This window comes from Lissotriton helveticus, chromosome 10 (genome assembly GCF_964261635.1).
Source record: "Lissotriton helveticus chromosome 10, aLisHel1.1, whole genome shotgun sequence".
NCBI classification, from domain to species: Eukaryota; Metazoa; Chordata; class Amphibia; order Caudata; family Salamandridae; genus Lissotriton; species Lissotriton helveticus.
In genome coordinates this window covers 609592148-609610775 of record NC_136071.1, presented here as the reverse complement: position 1 = coordinate 609610775, position 18628 = coordinate 609592148, and the positions used below count along the sequence as shown (strand labels likewise).

Genomic DNA, 18628 nt, shown 5'->3' with positions numbered 1-18628 from the left:
CAGCAGGTGCAGCTGCTCCAGTCCTGTCAGAGGATTCACATCAGAGGCCCAGAGCCCAAGAGCTGCACTCTTCCAGCCCACTTACACGGAAGACAGCTCTCCCCGGGTAACTCTCCGACTGACCTCATCGAGTGCACGCCAGACCCATTTGTTTTAGCAATGCTTAATTTTGCATGTGAATGGTTACAGTGTCAGCATGGCTGGTGATGTTGCTTGAAACACACATGGAGGCGAGGGACTGTGGCTCCCAGGCTCATGGGTGTTTAGTCTTCTTTTAAGTGGTGTTAATGAACTCAGTAGAGTTACTGAGATGAATGTCTTTTCTTGTTCACAAGTAGATACACGTTTGGCACTATTGAGGTACCCTGATGGCAGGAAATGTCATGTACTCTCTTCTTAACACAGCAGCCCTGCCACCTTGCTACTTTACTTGTATAAGGGCAAATGGGTGGAGCAAGTGATCTACTGTAGTGCCAGATCTCCCCTTCACTTCAACATTTGGAGTGTAGGTTCCTTTCAGTTGTATGTACTTAATGTCCCTCCATTTGCCATGAGCATAGATGTTGCTGACAGTACACCAGTTTACTGCCTAGGGCCACCCAGCGATGTTCATGGATCCCTCTAGTGGTGGCGGTGGACGGTGTCCTGCAGGGTTCTCCTAGTTCTTAGTTCTGCTCTAGCCCCACAGGAGGGCAGTCAGGATTTTTCAAGTCAGTTTCCTTTGACATGCTGCAGATGTGACACGTGCACATTTGGGAGCTGGTGGGAGTGGGGAGCTCATGCCCAGGTGTAAGGACAGTGACACAAGCTCTAGGTGCCCCTCCCTTTCAGCACTGTACGCATGTGTCGGAGGAATATGTCACCACCGGGTGCAGCATGGAGCCTGCTGATCCAACTTCCACAGCTGCCATTTCTTTTTCATCTCAGATTTCACCTGGAACAGCAAAGAAAGAACAATGTAGCAATTGTGCCAATGGAATCTCATAGCATCATGCACACAGCTCCATCCGGGCTTCAAGCCAACCCCTACATCCGGACCCCACCCTCCCAGGTACACCTGAATCAGCAGCACTCATTGTATTTCTTGCACTGGGATTTCCAGAGCCAATTCCAAAGACCTATGACTATGGTGCTGGAAATATGTGGTTCTGCATACTTATGGCTTTGCATATTTGCCTTATAATTCACCAATATGCTGATATTAATGAAGTGAAACATTTACCCAGACAATATTAATGTGTGTTAAAATGAGAAAATAGTGAAATAATACTGCCACAAAAAATGCTGCCTTAATGCTGCATCTTTGCTTTATTTCTGCACAACACAGGCATCCCTAACTCATATCCTGGTCCTCGTTGTTGTGTAACTCCAGGGGGCCTCGCTATACCTTATCCTGCAGCTCCCTGATCCAATAAATATTGAGGCGCACCTACTTCTGTGCCCATGACCTTCAACCATGACCTTCCTCAACCCTTGATACTATATTGAGACCCACAATGATGTCTGAGAGTTGCACCTACATCCTATACACTGATTTACCCACCTATGATCGATTGTCTCTGTGTAATGTGTGTAATGTAAAGCGCTCTGACACCCTACGCAGTGGTGCTTTATAACTAACTAAATGGATCTGAGGGAGAATGGTAATGGAAACTTGAGGGACACTGTTAAAGGGTAGTGGTGATGGAATCTGAGGCAGAGGTGGTCACTGAGGGAGACAACAAACCTTGTCACACCCGTCACCACCAGCGCCACAGCTGGCCATGCACTAATACATTGCATTCTTGGATGTTTGAGCCCAAACGTTCAAGCCATAGGCTGCTTTCATTGAACAGGTTTTTTGTATACTATATTGTAAAAACCCCTTTGGTTATGGAATTGGTGGGGGGACTTTCTAGAGGGGCTTCCGCATTGTGGGAGTAATGAAGAAAGTGCATGTGGTGTAGGAGTGGAATACATCCAAGTAGGTGCGTGGTGTAAAAAAATTCTGCAAGGCCTAAAAGTGACGGGATGGTGTAGTGTAGAGTGTAGTTTGAGGTGGACTTGAGATATGTTCAACAAGAGTAGTTATAGGTTTAATATAGGGTCTTAGAGGCATAGCCGCCATCTTTTGGTTGTGTTGCAAGCACAGCTTTTGTAAAGTACACACACATGTTCCTTTTTTAAAGATCTAAGCAGATCAGTTGTACCCCTCTATGTCATGAGTGCCACCTGTTGGCTTTCGCCTACACCTAATAGGTGGCACTGCACCTTGTTTTTCTATGTTTCTTAGGCTGTGTTGATGAGTACTGAATATCCCATGTTATCTGAACATGAATTGGTCTCTTGCTGTCTTTTGTCCATACCATGGTCCCATTATGTAAATAGGATGTAAGGCATCGTGGAGGCTGCTGGATTGCATTGATAGTCGCTAAGATGGAACTTGGTCCATCACCTTTGCTACAAATGTTGGGGTGCTGCAGTAAATCACCCTGCTTTATGTCTGGGATATGCGAGTCCTCAGACATCTCTTAAGAAGGTCATGACACTATCCTGGGCTGAGTAAGACATTGATGGTGGCTTGAGTGCATGTAGTCTATGAAGAGCACAGAGCAGATCCTCTGCTCCCTTTGAAGAGCGAGCATCACATAACTGTGTGGCTGCTGAGGAAGAAGTAGATTTATCTGGATCTCATCCACAGTGAGGACAAATACCCTCTTTGGTAGTGAATAGAAATTGGACTTGACCATAAATGTAAGGAAACCATGACCTGCAACAACCTATTTATCAAAAAGTTGGACTCGGTTCCAACCATTTACGCAAGGCATGTGCTGAGATTAACAGAAGCATGAATGTTAGTTAGTGATAGCTAGGAATAGAACCTGCTGACACTGCCCTTGCTACCCCTGGTCTCAAGCGCCATAAAAGCAATGAAAGGAATAAAAGATAAAAAAGAACTGGCAAACCAGTAGGTGGAGGCTCATTGTGCTAATGCATGCAGCACTGGTACATTAGAAGACACAAGAATGGAGCCAGCAGGTGCTGCCAGACAGGGCAATGACTGTAAGGCAGTCCATCATGCAGCTTAAGGCAAGTTCTTAATTGGAGGCAGATGGATACCTGAGACATCTGACAGCATTTGATGAGAAGCAAATAAAGAACTGGGCTCAGCCAAGATGTGATGGACAAAGTGTGGAGATAAATGTCTGATAGCGGCTACTCAAATAAAGTCAATTTATTTGATCTGATGTGGCTTATCTGCTCTGAATATACTTGTTATTTATGTTGTGAATATTTACTGTTGAAAAGCACTCTGACTCAGATGCTCTGTATAGACTTGTTATCTTTGATGTGAACATTTACTGATATAAAGAGCTCTGACACCTTCGGGTCTAGTTAGTGCCATATAAAACTCTCAAACAAATAAATAATAGCTCAATCTATGCATAGTGTAGGCAATAGGCCAATAAGATTACAGTTTACCATCTGTACTTTCCACTTCTTGTCATCTTGTAGGTTGCACCTTGGACTGGTCTTTCTATACTGCTGTATAGAATGTTCTATGTTTCAAACATCGGCTGATGGAGACTCTACGGGCTAGTTGGAGGACAGAGCTGGTGGGTGAGGTTTGATAGTAATAAACAGCGGCGGTCTGTGCAGGTAACCGGTGAGGAGCGGGTAAGCGGGGCAGGGGGGAGGTAAGTCAACAGACAACGGAATACGGAAAATTAAATAAATAAATAATTCCTGTTTCGTCATCTGTAAATTTGCCCCATCCCACCCGCCTACCCCGCCGCACTACTGCACCTACCTGCATGGACCGCCTCTGGTAATTAAGCTCTTATTGTTCATTTGAATCCAGGGATCCTGAGGTTTTTTTACACGTCAGCAACAAAAAGGAAGCAATTGAGATGCTAAAGGTGGGACAAGGGGAACAACCCTTTGGCATGCTCAAAGTTCAAAGAGCCTGTTACTTGCACTACCCAGGTCTTTTGGTTAACTGGTGTTGATGGATATTAGGCAAGTAGCGAATTTGATGGATAGGGAGCGGAAGGCATTTTATTGGTAGGCAGCAAATTAAGGAACGAGGAGATGCAAGTACTGGGTGGGATTCAGCACTGAACCAGATAGAAGATCTGGATAGGTTATTGTGACCAAAGTGCATCTCCAGCACACATCACACAACGCGTGTCAGGCTGTTTGGCTGTGTTGAGTTCGTGTGTGCTTTCAAATGTTGACAAGTGTAGGCTGTGTCGGTGTCAGGAAATGTAGGGCCTTGACCGGTGAATGTTTCAGAAAAGGGAGGGATTGAAAATGATTTGCCCGGGAAGGGGGGGGGGGGGAGTGACCATAGGTTTCCGCCTCAGTGTCAGAGAGTAAGGTCCCCACATATCTGAATCAAATCTATAGATAACAAACTTGAACTATGAAATGATCTACATGTTTTATGACATATTTAGTCACTTGTCTTCTTTAAAGGGAAGTGTCAAGGCGAATAAAATCTTTAGGTGAATAATATTTTGCTTAAACCCCTCTTTGCGCCCTTGGCGTCCCCTTGCTTCCTTAAAGGCCCACACCCTCCCTCCCAAGCCGTTACCTGCAGTGCCTTTTCAAGAGTACAATAAAAGATGGCCTCTCACGTACCTCCTTGTTGGCAAAGCAATATAGCACAGCCACCATTAGTCCCTGAAATAGAGAAAGGACAGAAGAATCAGGCATCCACTCTTCAGAACAAGCCTAACATATTTTATAGTTCTTCCTCATCTCTCTGCATGTGCACAGGTAAAACGTGAAGAAAAGGTTTAAAAACTCCTCACTTTAAATTTACCAGAAACTCTAACTGCTGACTAAATTATTAGTGCAAAATGGGAGTAACTAACACAAGCTTCCTTTTCTTCAACAGCAAACAGGAAGTGTGGTTTCTAGGATTCCAGAATGCACTGACCATAATAAAAAGCAAAACCAGCCGGGTCTGGTGGCTTAGTGGACTAATGCATCCACTGCAGGGACCTGTGTTTGACCTCATGGTCACAGGTTCAAATCCCAGCAGGTCCAATCAGCCTTTAATCCATCTGAGGTCAACAGCATGAGTACCATTGACTTGGGTAACAATAAACAACTGTTTTTTCAGGCCAAGATAACTACTGGTGAATGTGTGCTTTACAAATGCACATTTTATTGTACGTGGGGGCTTTGGCCCTGTTGTTCTGTAAACAGGGTGGAGAATACAACCAGGTGCCATAGAGGGCCCTTTAAAGATGCCTCCAAACTAGGGGTGAAATAGACATTAATAACACCAGTTCTTAATAACAAAGTAACCAGCTGGTCAGCGAGGCCATACAGTTTCTTCTTCTTCTATCCACCATCAACCCTTTCTAACAAGCATTGGCAAAGAGAATAGGTCTGGCGTTCTCAGCTTTGATGGCTTATTGTTTTTTAATGCAAGTGTTTGCCACGAAATTAAATGTAAAAAAAAACAGGTGGCTGCCCTGTGCTTGCAATAACAATTTTAATATTAAAAGGAGGCCTCTTTCGTAGTGATATTTCTTAAAGAACAGGGCTTCCATATGTGCAATGCATCTTATTATTGTTATTTGTGAAGGAGATAAGAATAATTAACTACCAAACCAAGCAATCCATGCGTAGGCATCTGCAATATTAGAGTGTCACTAAAACTCTTGATTGCAGCAATTTTTGACAAGGAGGTGGGAAACAAATCACCATCTACAAAGCAACCATAACGCAGGCCAAAAGACAAGCCGGTATTTCATGTTAGTAGAAAACATGACAACAATGAAGCACACTTCCAAACAGTTTTCGCACTGAAGACAAAGTAATTATTTACTTGTGTCCCCTCAAAGTGCCTGGCCCAATGGGTAAAGTAGGTTGACCCATTGCCCCATGCTGTGTGCCCCAAGTGGGCACAAGCAAAACATGAATGGAATTTGAGAGACCAATGGATGAAGTTCACTGACCAAAAGTTCCTTTCCCTATGTATGATATTTAAACATTTGTCTGGCAAACAGGGGAAGCTGCCTCAAAGGACAGACCTAAAAATGCAAAAACGTTTTTAAAATGCCACATTTATTTTTCCCCAAAAAGTCTTGTGGTTGATAAATTTGTTAATATAAAACATCAGAATAACCAAGACATACTTTCACTTCACAAACAAGCTGGATAGGTAGGCTCTGCTATTCCAGAAGGCAAGAATATACAAGAGGGCTTCAGACTAGTGCTCTGCATTTCAATATCTATATATATATATATATATATATATATATATATATATATATATATATATATATATATATATATATATATATATATATATATATATATATATATATATATATATATATATATATATAACATACATACACACATATCATACTCATATGTATACAGCCTCCCTGAAGGGAGCCGAGAACATAGCAAACTTCAATGTAAGGTTCTTCACAGATGCAACCAAGATGTGGGAGGAAGAGACATGAAAACCTTATAAGAGCTAGAACACGTGCAGCTCTTGTATGTAGCTATGCACAGAGACAGTGGCAGATTAAAGTTTAAGCAGAGGCAAGAGGGACTCAGTGGCTTACGTACACCATGGTTTGGCAACTGAGCCAACACAGAGTGAGTTAAGACTTTTGGTTAAACTCCTACCCTTGTAGGTATTTTAAACCAGTACACATTCAGTGGTATTTATACACAATAATGCATATTTAGGGTTGATGCACATAGTGGTGCACACTTGGAGGTATTGACATTTTGTATTAACGAGTGCGCAGTTGGGGGTTGTAAGGAAATTACTCTTTTTGTATGGTCCCCCCTGTTTTTCTGACTGGTGCTGCTGGTTTTTCAACTCTGAGAGCACACTGAGGCCTTCTAACCATACCTGAGTGCCAGTGCCCTGACCCCAAAGTGTGAATGATACATTGGCAATACCCAATTGGCATAGTCTAACTTACCTGTAAGTCCCTAATACATGGTACCCAGGGTATCCAGGGCCTGTAGGTTAGAGAGTCACAAATGCACAAGTTGAGGAGTACAGAGAGCTGAGAAAGTCCAAGGGAATCTTACTCCTCTGTTAATTCAATGTCTATTAAGCCTGCCAGCAACGCAACCAATTTCATTTGCGGTTTCTTGTCTCCTCCCACGCTGTCACAAAACACAGTCATATTAGCCTAATGTTCCTCTCAAACATTGAGATGTGGGCTAATTTTAGCCACAGTTGAACAATATATGTGATGGAGCAAGGACTCGTGGAAAAAAGTGACTTGCTCGGATGCAATCTTCTCATGTAACTACTAACCCCGTACTAAAAATTGTGTTGTGAAAATAACATGCATTTACACGACATATATTAGTAAGAACGAAACTTGCCTATGTGTTTTACTAACCAGTATCTCGAGAGTGATGCTAAGATGGCGCTAAATGAAATTCTTTAGTGCGCATGCGTCTACTGCATTTACATAGTATGAGGTATCTATTGCTTGGAGGGAACTTTCTGCATTTGCACAGAAGTTAACAAGATGGCCACTTGAAACTCACATGCTTGACACCTGCTTGCGGAAAAACGAATTCCAGCTATTCTACTAATGCTAAGGCAGGAAGAGTAATAATAAGTAAATGGGACTAGAGTAGAGATAGGTGGTATACAGGGAAACCATTTATTTTTGGTTTTAACATTTGTCTTTTTGACTCTTTCAATAGTGCTTATTACAGGCCTGCAGTTGTGAACCACAGTCTATTCCCTCCCGTTCTGCTACGCATGTGTGGTGCAATCTAGCTGGAAGACACCATGTCAACTCGAACATTGGCCAAGGCTGCAAATGGTTACATTCATGGGAACCGGAACGACAGTCCACTGAAATGCATGAGAACTACTGTTTTTTTTCTCTAATATGTCACAATTACATTGTGAATACAGGTGGGATTTCAAACAAATAGCTGAAAGAAAATAATGTGAAACAAGTATGGTACGATGATCACCTCCCTTTGCCTGTCCAATCAGAGTTAGGAGTTTCATACATTTGAAACATTAATGGGTGGTACTAGTTTACAGAAAGGTATAATTGAGGTAGCATTAGTTAGTTAGTCAGACTAGAAAAGTCTGGAGGCTGGGATGCTGTCGGAGTGACAAGAGATGCTGAAGAAGAATCGACTTATAGAGCCAATTATCTAAAGCAAATTAAGTTAGAAGAAGATCGCAGAAGAATCTTGAGGAGAAAGAGCGTGTCAGAGAGGGGTGCTATGCAAGCGTCGGTGATAGAGAGGTCGTCTGTCCTGCCCTGATTTCTTGTCCTGAAGTCTTTGTCCGCCAGACCTTTCCTGGGGGACCCTTACCAATTCCTAGGCATAGGAGTTGGTTTTGACACCATTCTAGGTAATTATATCTATATCTGTATTTGCGCTTATGTGCTTTTCCCTCTATCCTCTCCCTTTTATGCAGCGTCATTGCAAAGTATAAATTAACGTATCTTGATTGATTATTTGAATCTTCCTTCCTGTGAGAGATGGCATTTGCTCTGTGCTGTGTAAGTTGTTCACATGAATTTAATCTGAGATAAATATGTAAAAGACATCCCGACTCTGTGATCATTTCTATGTGTACGTATATTAAAATCTTATGTCATTCCACCATCAACTAGTTCGAACTAATGGTCCATTGACCAGAGGAAAGAACTTTTGATCAGTGAAAGATTGGTTAGGGACTAGAGATAATTGATCTTCAGAATTATAAAAACATGACCCCAGTGGTTAATGCCAGCGTATTGTGAATTAATTTATGGGCCCAGGTGAGTATGTGGTATTAGATTACCTGTTGCTGGTAACCTGCTGGATCATATGGTTGGTCACCTCTCTTTCTATTCCCCTACTCAGGCAATTTCAGATACAGTATCTTTCATAAGGAAGTCCTCTTCTAATACAAATGGATATCCCGTTTACGTACTGTGGAATCTGGATTGAATGTGGAACATCAGTTTTATCACTTTCTTTAGATTGTGGTTTGTGAATAGACATGAAATTTTCTGTTGCCTACATGGCAGGTGGTTTATCTGTTCTCTGGTGTGAACCGTAGTTATATCAGGTTTGGACCCTTGTCACTATTTGTAGAATTTGACATAATTAGTTGGTTTATGGGTGAGAATAGAATATTTAAAGCAGAGTGAGTTCATCTTGGCAACCCGGTTAGGGGGAAGAGAAGGGGGAAGAGCTGAGCAAAAGGTAGGCTCTATGTGTTTCTGGGTGCCTGGAACTCTGGTATTGTTTTGTTTCCGCCAAGAAAAAGCCTAGGAAAGTAAATGTTTCAACTGCTGACAATCTAAGAACAGACAAGAGAATTCTATTTTTCATGGCTGGGACAGATCTTCAACAGCTGACAGCTTTAACTTCAAAATAAAACCTGACTCCAAGGATAGAACTGTCTGTTACAGAAGAGGATAACAATACTTCTCTGTCTGCTTCCCTGAGGTATCGCTGTCTGTTAGAGCACTCAAGAGTGTTGTCTTCAGGTTTTGCATTTAATCTCTCGACCCTGGACCATTCACCAGGTCTGAGGCTGCAGAATGTCCTGAGGACAAATGAAGCTGTTGCTTACTGCAGAGATATCCAGAGGACCAGTTGAACTGGACATTTCGTTAGGAAGCCTCTTGAAACTTAAAACCATCTCTGTGGCCTGAATAATGAATCAAAGTGCTACAAGAACATTTTTACGAAGTTGGAACTTGGAAAATGTTAATATTTTCAAGACTGCGGCCATGTGTCTAACCTACTTAGAAAGGCATGAGCCCTCCAGCTGTGTGGTTGTAGGGGTACACCGTGTGCATCTTCCATTGAAGAAGTTTGACTGCTGTCCACTCCCTGGGTTGTAGAGGTCTGAAAGTGTGGCAGTGATACATATCTTAATGGCAAGACAGCCCTTTTTTTACCTATCAGCCTCCCAAGTTTTAAATTTGGACTGCTAGTTTTCTGCAACTAGGTCTTTTACCCATCCATATGGAACATGTATGCTGCATGGGCCTGCCTTCTTTGTGTAGACAATGAATGCAGAATGCATTAGACATATACAAATGTAGCCATACAGTGAATCGTTTTGTGCTGCTGCAGACTAGTGACATCTAAGATGGAGGGTTACAGAGAGCTCTGACAGCAGATGTATATTGAAGGACTCTGCCAGGACATTCCATGGGTCATTTGTAGTGTATCATACTTAGGAACATTAAGTATAAGAGACAGAGGTCACCTTTGAAGCTTTGACGTTTCCACAGGCCCTATCCAGACCTATTGTTCTCTCGAAGAGCTATCTCCCACAGGTTAACAGGTAATCAAGTGGGGCAGTCTCCCTTGCTTTGTTCTCTTAATTGGGGTTCCTTCAGACTGGAGACTTGGAGCATTCCCTGCCTTATTTCTCACACTTGTGAAAAAGACCATGCAGGACTAGGCTGTGTAGAAATACTAAAGGACTAGAACTAGTCACAGAACTAATCTGCTGGAATTCACAAGGACGGTCTGAAATATGAGATGGAAACATGCTGTGCTGTGATTTTCTAATCAGAATCCTTGGGTCACCACCGGTGGAGACCAGGAAATTCCAGAGAGCTTCAGGGTTAAAGTAACTACTCCTAGCTCCCCTTGCAAAGCTATCTGGACCCTTATTTAAGGGAGGGAACTGAATGTGCTGCTCTAAAGGACAGCTTGCTGAGAAAGAGTGAGATGAATTGATGCTGCTGCTGTGACACGGAGTGAGACCTTCAATGCTGTGCTACTGATGAGATGGAAGGGCCCTGAGGTGTCCCCACAGTATACGCACCTGCACCAACACCTGAAGACGAGATAGGCTTGGAATTTGACATGGAATTGTTTATGCTGCATCATCTAGCTCCAAGAAGCATCAGTGCTAGACTGCTTGCAACCATTGGCTGTCGTTGGGAAGAGCTTAATATGCTCTCGCAAAAGATCATCATCAACGAAGGAGACTGCACCTGCACTGAGTTTCCCCTGCTGTCATCTGGGGTGGGAAAATAACTTGATTTGGTGTCAGGTTTTATGTTTGGGCACAAGGATGAACAAAAGTAGCAAAACGCCCAGGACAATGAGCACCGCAAACCTGGCACAACCTGATCTTCACTGTTCAAGGGTACCATAGCTCTTGTTGTGAAGTGTGACCCTTTGGCTTGGCCAGGGCCAGAACTGGAAAATCCCAGCTCGTTCATCCGTGCACGGTACACACCACCTGGTGTGGTGCTGCATCTATTGATTAGCGCCACCTGCAGGTGTGTACTGCCCACTTTCCACTAAGAACAGAAAGATACAGTGGCATCGCACCCAAGATGGGAGAGATGAATCCACACCTCTTTTAGGGACTGATACACTATCCTGACCATACGTTATACTACACGAGCTACCCCATTATACCCACTGAGATCCCCCCTGAAGGGCCAAAGTCCACTTTACCACAAAGTTTGTTCCCCATATTATCATGGGTAGTATTGAATGCCACTGAGGAATCCACTTTAATAATTACTTCTGCTGTGTTTGCCGTAAAGTACTGATCTTTTTTAAACCAAAGTATTGGCTGGATAGCCATTTCTTGATTGTTAACGGACTTCTGTTGAGTTTTAAGTCTCTAAACCTGCCCTACCTCCCTGAGGAAGGCTTTGAGGTCTTAACCTCACTTTCTTGAGGGGCAAGTGCTGCAGGGGTATGCTTGGAGTTCGGTCTTTAGGTCCAACAGTAAGATGAAGCCTGCACACCTGTGGTAAATGGTCTTGATTCACACAATGTGAGCACAGTAACTTGTTGCCCTGAGACGTCTTAAAAAAGTTCCCGCACAGTTCAACATGACCATTGGACCTTGTGGATCTTTTGCTGCAGTTTCAAAGCTTGGCTCACTAAAGATCTTTCATCGCCATAAGATTAAAGGTGAAGCTTTTAACAGGGAAAAACCAACAAGTTTATACCAACCACCTACCACTGCTGGTTGGCAGTAAAGTGCTCTAGGTACAAGTATCTCTTACAGTCAAATTACATTTTACATACCTTATATTTATAATGGAGTTTTTTAAACTTTTTAATCCTATATCAGATATATTAAATGTTTGCAAAGTTGACATGTTATCTTTTTAATTAATGTAGTCTGTAACGTTTACGTTCTTGGTTTCTTATCTGTAAGCTTGCTGATTTGGCTACGTTATGCTCATATATCACCTGCATTTTCTCTGAGTAAGGCCTTGCTGCTATTTTGCTGCTTTTGCCAGGCTATTAACTAAGAGTTCCTGGTCCTGGTCCTGATCCATGGTGTGCAACCCCTATTTCTCTTGGCATACCAACAGAGAAATGATAATGCCAGAAGATTTAAAAAAAAAGACATAATTCCCTTGTATTGCATTTTTTCCGTACATTTAACCATGAGCAGTTTCAACTCACTTTGTTTCTGTAGCTTTATTAGACAAATTTTGATGGACATTTTCAGGGGGCTTCCTCAAACCTCAGTGTTGACACAGTTTTTTGTCTTCCACATCCTCTCTACATTTTCTGTAAAGGATTGATATTTATCTAGGAGAATTCTATGCTATATCAATTTTTCTTCAATCCTCATCCTAGACTGAGGGCTTCTTACGAGTTTCACAGTATGTTTCTAATGCAATAGGGAAATTGTGATACCTTGAAGTTGATATTTACCAGTTGTGGTATTCCCACAGCATTCTGAATTTCACAACTTTAAATGCGGAATGGCAGACAAAACTGCATATGTTTACACATCCTGATTTTCAAAACTCAAGAATCATGCAGTGTTTACCCCTCACATTTTCACAAGGCTTTAAATAGAAAAAACCTGGTTGTCGAAAACTGGGTTTTCGTAATGTCCCCATCATAGCATGTAATCCCTATTGGGCTAGAAAATGCCATGTCCACCCAAATCAGGATTGCAACTGATTATTGCCTCTTGGGAAGCAATTTCAAAGATCTTCATAGGTCTGAAATGCACCTTTGTTCTTCATCATTCTTAGTGTGTCTGGACATAGAGTAGACACTGTATTTACCAGGTGTCTATGGTTTTGTTCTTGAGTTCTCCATTCTAGTGTTGACATTTATCATATCACTTCTGGTAGATCCTTGAATATCTCTATTTTGAAAGGCTTCATCACATATTTGTATTTTGTTTGAAAATCCGTAAGCAGGCCAATAAATCCTCTACTAAGCAGGGTACCTTCTAGACATTTGCATCAATGCTTATGTTTGTTCATTTTATACCATGTCTAAACCCACACTAGTTTAGAAAAATAGAGAAAAAAATATAAATATAATGACACAAAAATCAATTAAATTCAATCAGTAGAACCAAAGCTATATGTTCTTAAAGTTTTTATTGAAATCTAGCACCTAAAAGATCAAAGTGCCAACCGCAGGTATCTGGTTGTACGAGAGCGGGACAAAGTCAAAAGTTCAGGCTGACTGAGTTGGAATGGGGGTCTAATATGCCAGGTGGATTGGGCTCAGTCTCACCTTAATTTAGGACTTTGAAGAAATTTGGAAGAAAGTCCAGGAGAAGATAGAGTTCAGCGGGGCGAGGCAGAAGGCTGTGTCCGAGGAGGCATCTTATCATTGGGGAACCACTGGATGGAGTCTCAGTGAAGCTGTTGATGATGGCAGGAAAGAGCTCCAAATAAGAAAAACAGATTTCTGGGCAGAGAAGGACATAGGTGTCAAAGGGTAAACTGTCACCATCGAGCCTGATAAAGATTTCGACTTTCAGACTTAGGCAACATTTTGGAAGTCAAAAACCTCCAGTGGGGCGTAGCTGCAAGCTGAATCCGAAGAGGGCCCCACGATGCCATATACCTTAGGATTCACTCAGTGGAGAAGTGTGGCTCAATGGTTAGAGCAGGCAGACCTTGATGCAGAGCTCTGGCCAGGGACCAGGGTTCGATACCCGCCCCGGCGGGTCTCCGGCTCATTAATTCCCCTGACTGGATATTCTCGCCTCAGTGCCTGTTCTGATCATGGGTCCCACGCTGCAACTCTGGGCAATAGCTTGCTTAGTCTCCACAACGGCCCCAAAAGCGCTGGGATGCCTGGCTGCACCTGGGGGGTGTCCAGGAGTGGATATTTCCCAGGAAAGCCAGGAAGGGTTCCTAAGCGGTATACGGACAGCGCTGGGACACCTCCGGTGGAGGTAGCTGTGCGCTTTACAAATTCCGACATTTACATTTACCTTGCTCAAAAGTCCCACCGAACAGGATTGCCGGATGCAGAGAACGTAGTGGGAGTTACCACAAAGTCAGGCCGACTGCCGATGCACCTTAGACGGACCGGCTGGCAGGTAAGCACCGGTAATCTGTTGGTTTACCTGCTACTTTCGTAATTTTGGGGTTATGCAGGAGCAGTGCCTCTAAAACCCCTTCCAAGGGTCCAGGAGCTATGGGCACCACTTAGGTGGTTAGGATTCACTCTTGCAGAGGCCAGGTGTAGGGTTCAAGGTCTCTGGAGCTTGTTATGTTCGTATAGCTCTCACAGGAGGTCAGCCAACTACCCCTTGGAGTGACTCTGGTAATCCTGGGTAGGATCTCTACCTTATTTTGGTGGGGGTGACTTTCTTCCCATAGGGGCAAGGCAAACAGATGCATTGCTCCCTCTACTTGCATAATGCTCTGTTTACTAATATCCCAGTTTGATTTCCAGACATATTGAACCTACTCTGTAAGAGTCACATTTCCCTATTATGAATCCTCAGTTGCCCATTGCAAGGGAAATTCTGTGTTCATGTCATTGTTGCACTATCTCGTCTTACCTGAAAGGAGTTGAGAAACAGGGTGACGAAGACTTTGATGTAGCGCAGTACACCCGTTGTCTGCTCATCTGTAGCAAAGATGAAAACCACTTCATGGATCCCGAAGAGTGGTATGAGCGTCAGAGTTGCTTTTGCCAGCCTGAGAGAGAAAAAACAACATCCTGTTATTGATCTGGAGAACTGGAATCTAGACTGTTGGGGGTATCTTAACACTATGTCTGCATTAATGAAGCAATGTTTGAGGATTGCAAACATCTTACTTGTTACCACCTCCTTACTTCTTTGACCATTTTTTATTAGGGTGAAATACAGAAACTGGCTATGGTGGCAGAGTTCAAGGACTACAAGTGGCAAACAATTATTTTTTTATTTTTATTTTTTTAATCCTCATTTGTCATAAGCAGTTTACAAGTTGGAGACAAAAGAAAAGGACAGGAATTTGGTTTTTCGGCTTTTTGTTCCGGCAAACAATTATTATTACAATCACTTAAACCCTTTATTTTATTTTTAAAGCTGCTTTCCGATGTCAGAACATTCATATAGTGAGAAATTTCCATAGCTACCTGATTATAAAATACTAGTGCAAATGAGTAGTAATGTTTTTCTTCCCCTCCTTCTGCTCTCTCACCCATGGAAGGCGTAATGCCTGTAACATCTTCCGGCTTCTGCATCACTTCACTTGAATAGGTAACAGTACTCTGACAAGTGCCTGGCCTGCTGCCCACCTGCTGTGCTTTCAGCTGTGACTCTAATTTATATTATGAAAAGAGAATAATGCAATCCAGTGGCAAAACTAGGCTCTGCCATTCCTGTTTTTTTGTTTTTTGCAGTGCTATCAAAAAACATCCAGAGAAGCACTCTTGAAGCTGCTTTCCAGTGCACACAGTCAGTCTTAACACTAAAGGCCTTGGGTTAGACTTCATGAGAAAGACATTTAAGCTATGAAGTGCTCACTCCTTTATATTCTAGGACTTAAGGGGCCTGATTAAGTGTTTGGTGGACAGGTTACTCTATTGCAACTGCAGGAATATGTCCTGCCCACCGAATATATCAGTGCCAACAGTGTAAGCTGTAGATTTGTGTAGCAGAGCACATTTTAGGAGTCTTTAAATTTTAACAGGCGTGGTTGGTGAAGGTAAAAGCAGTGGGTTGATGGGGCGGGGCGGGGAAGGAGTTGACAGATGACGGTATTGGGAAAATAACATTAAAAAAAAAATAAAACCACTTATCTTGCGCTGACCGCATCATCGCAAGGTAAGTGGTTATTTATTTATCCTATTCTGTCGTCTGTCAACTTACCCCCGCCGCTCTTACCTGCACCAGCCATGCCCGAGTTTTAATTTGAAACCACGTCACTTTAGCTGTATTTTTTTAGAGAATGTCTTAGCTTTTGTCCAATGTGAATGTTATGCAGTTGTGCAGTTTCTGAACAATACAGCATAAGAAAAACGTTACAAAGATCACAGTCTTTGGCTTGTGAAAATAGGCACACATAAAGCAGCTACCTTATAATGTTTTTTCATAAAACATAACAAGAAGCATTCAAAGATAACCGCCAATACATGTGTAAGCATACACACCGGCGTTTTGTAATCTTTAAGATGGTTTTCAAATATTCTTTTGTATTGATGAAAATAAGAAATCCCATCTAAAGATTGCCACACACAGCAGTGCCCACATGCTAGTAGAAGTGAGCACCTCAGTGTAGGAAAGTTGGACCGGCTTCTTATGGTCGCCCACACTTTTTGCTTGATGTTACACTGTTTTGACTAGTGTGACTGGGATCCTGCTAATCAAGACCCCAGTCTATCTGTTTTCTCCTTAAAAATGTTATGCATGTACTTAGGTACACTCCAGATTGGATACTGGGGTACTCTTGTCAGTCCCTTGTATAGGGTACCCAGGTAATAGGTATCCCAAAGGCCTCTCATGGGCACTGAAGCATGTATAATGCCACCCATGAAAGGCCATACAAAATGGAACTTCAGGCCTGCCATTGCAGCCTGTGTAAGATAGTGCATGCGCCACTTACTTTAGATATAGGTTTACTATATCTATAGATCACTACACTTAAAACCTATCAGTCACCCCTCTAACAGACCATGACAATCCTGAAGGCAGGGTGCTGGGTTTTACGTGAGAGGGTACCCCTGCATGAGCAGAGCCCCTCTTCAGCCTTCGAAGACTATTCTCCCGGGTTGTCGTTGACACAGCCAGACAAATAGGTAGAGGTGCATTATATGCTTGCATAAAATGCTATCTCGAAAATAGCTGCAACAAAACATGTTGTGTTTGGTATCAAAAACATTGGAATCATACCTCCCACACCAGTGACCAGTGAGAAAGGTATGATTCCACCCTTCTGAAGCAAGCTTCATGGGGTGACTGGTCTTCCCGGCATCAGCCTTCTCGACCTGGGCAGCACAAAATAGTTGCTTCCGACCTCAGACACATTTCTGCCCTCCTGCTGCTCAGACAAGCTTGAGCAGGGGAAGGCTGGACAATAGGCATCCTGTTGTCACAGGGAGCTGTGACCACCTCCCAGACAGGATTTAGTGTATTGGGTCTGGGAGGGTGCACTTCCAAAGTGCCTGAAAGTCTGTATCTGGGGCACACTTGGTGTCCCTGTGCATAGTCCAGTTCAAACCAGTCCTGGGAGCTGTTGGCCCTTGCTTGGGTGCAAAACTGGACAAAGGAAAGGGGAGTATCCTCCTCACTGTCCTGACCCTTCCCTGGGAGGGTCCCCTGAATCTGTCCAACCCTCTCCCTTGGTACAAAAGGGCTTATCTGGCTGTAGGAAGTTACAAACAGTGAGCGACCCAGACTACCCTTGAGGGCTTGGGTGGTTATGATAGAAGGGTGAGAGTGCCTTCAAGGGAATTTATTTACAAAAACTTGAGTTATTTAAACCAAATTAAAAGGATAAATTAATGATCCCTGTGTGAATTCAATCTTTCTACAAATACAAAAACTCACATAACAACATGGAACAAGTCAAAGCTACGATAACGTAAAACACGATAACAGACAAGGTGTATAGACAAAAGTTTTTATCAAAAAATAATTAAATCAATATATACAGTAAAACATAGGTCTGGAGGTCTATAAATGATATAAAGATATGCAACACAACAGAACCTAGAACACCTATCCAATACAGTACAATAAATGATACAAAAGGAAGAGGTGGAGGTCGACGTTTCGGTCTCTTTAAGGAATACTTTGTGAGACCATCTTCAGGACTGGAGTCAATAAAAACTGTATAATGACCAGACGTAACCTGAAACACAAATGTTTTAAGTTACATACAGTTCATAAATCAGTTACTCTTATCCATATCACCTTGAACACTAAACAATTAATATTAATACCACTACACATATAACACAATATTCACATTACAACAAATACCCTAGAGTATTTACAAAAAACGCTCTAGCAAAGATCTAATCGTCATTAGGTTGAGTCCTAAACATTTTCACGGTTGTATTAATCACAGAGATCTACATTAGACGTGGACACCTTCTCTGTTATAACAACACTAATTCAAAACTTTGCATATTCTATGTACAGAAATGACTAAACAAATCTAAGAAATCAATTCAAAGACTCCATGCATTAACACAACTAAATAAGTTCACACACTCTCTAGTTGAATAGACGTTTCAGAGGGCCAACTCAACGACTTTACCTTAATTTAGGTCAGGAATAGTGAGGTTAATTCAAGAGGACGGACATCAAATCTGTAAGGGATCTCAGAGTCCTAAATGTAAACATATCGAAATATTAGGCCACTATTGCTGGGATGGTGTCTAGTATTTTGATGTAAGCAAATACACTTACTTGAATAGACTAACG

The 18628-nt window shown here is 42.4% G+C and overlaps 1 protein-coding gene across 1 annotated transcript in view; it reads right to left on the bottom strand.

Annotated features, from left to right (window-relative positions):
• Window positions 1-859: 859 nt before the first annotated feature.
• LOC144785427 (glucagon receptor-like) overlaps window positions 860-18628 on the bottom strand; it is a 127055-nt gene continuing 109286 nt past the window's right edge. Inside the window, exons 11-13 of the mRNA XM_078664340.1 lie at window positions 14771-14909; window positions 4624-4665; window positions 860-934 (exon numbers count right to left, since the gene is read on the bottom strand). Coding sequence (XP_078520466.1) covers window positions 860-934; window positions 4624-4665; window positions 14771-14909 — 256 coding nt within the window. The remainder of the gene's footprint in view (window positions 935-4623; window positions 4666-14770; window positions 14910-18628) is intronic.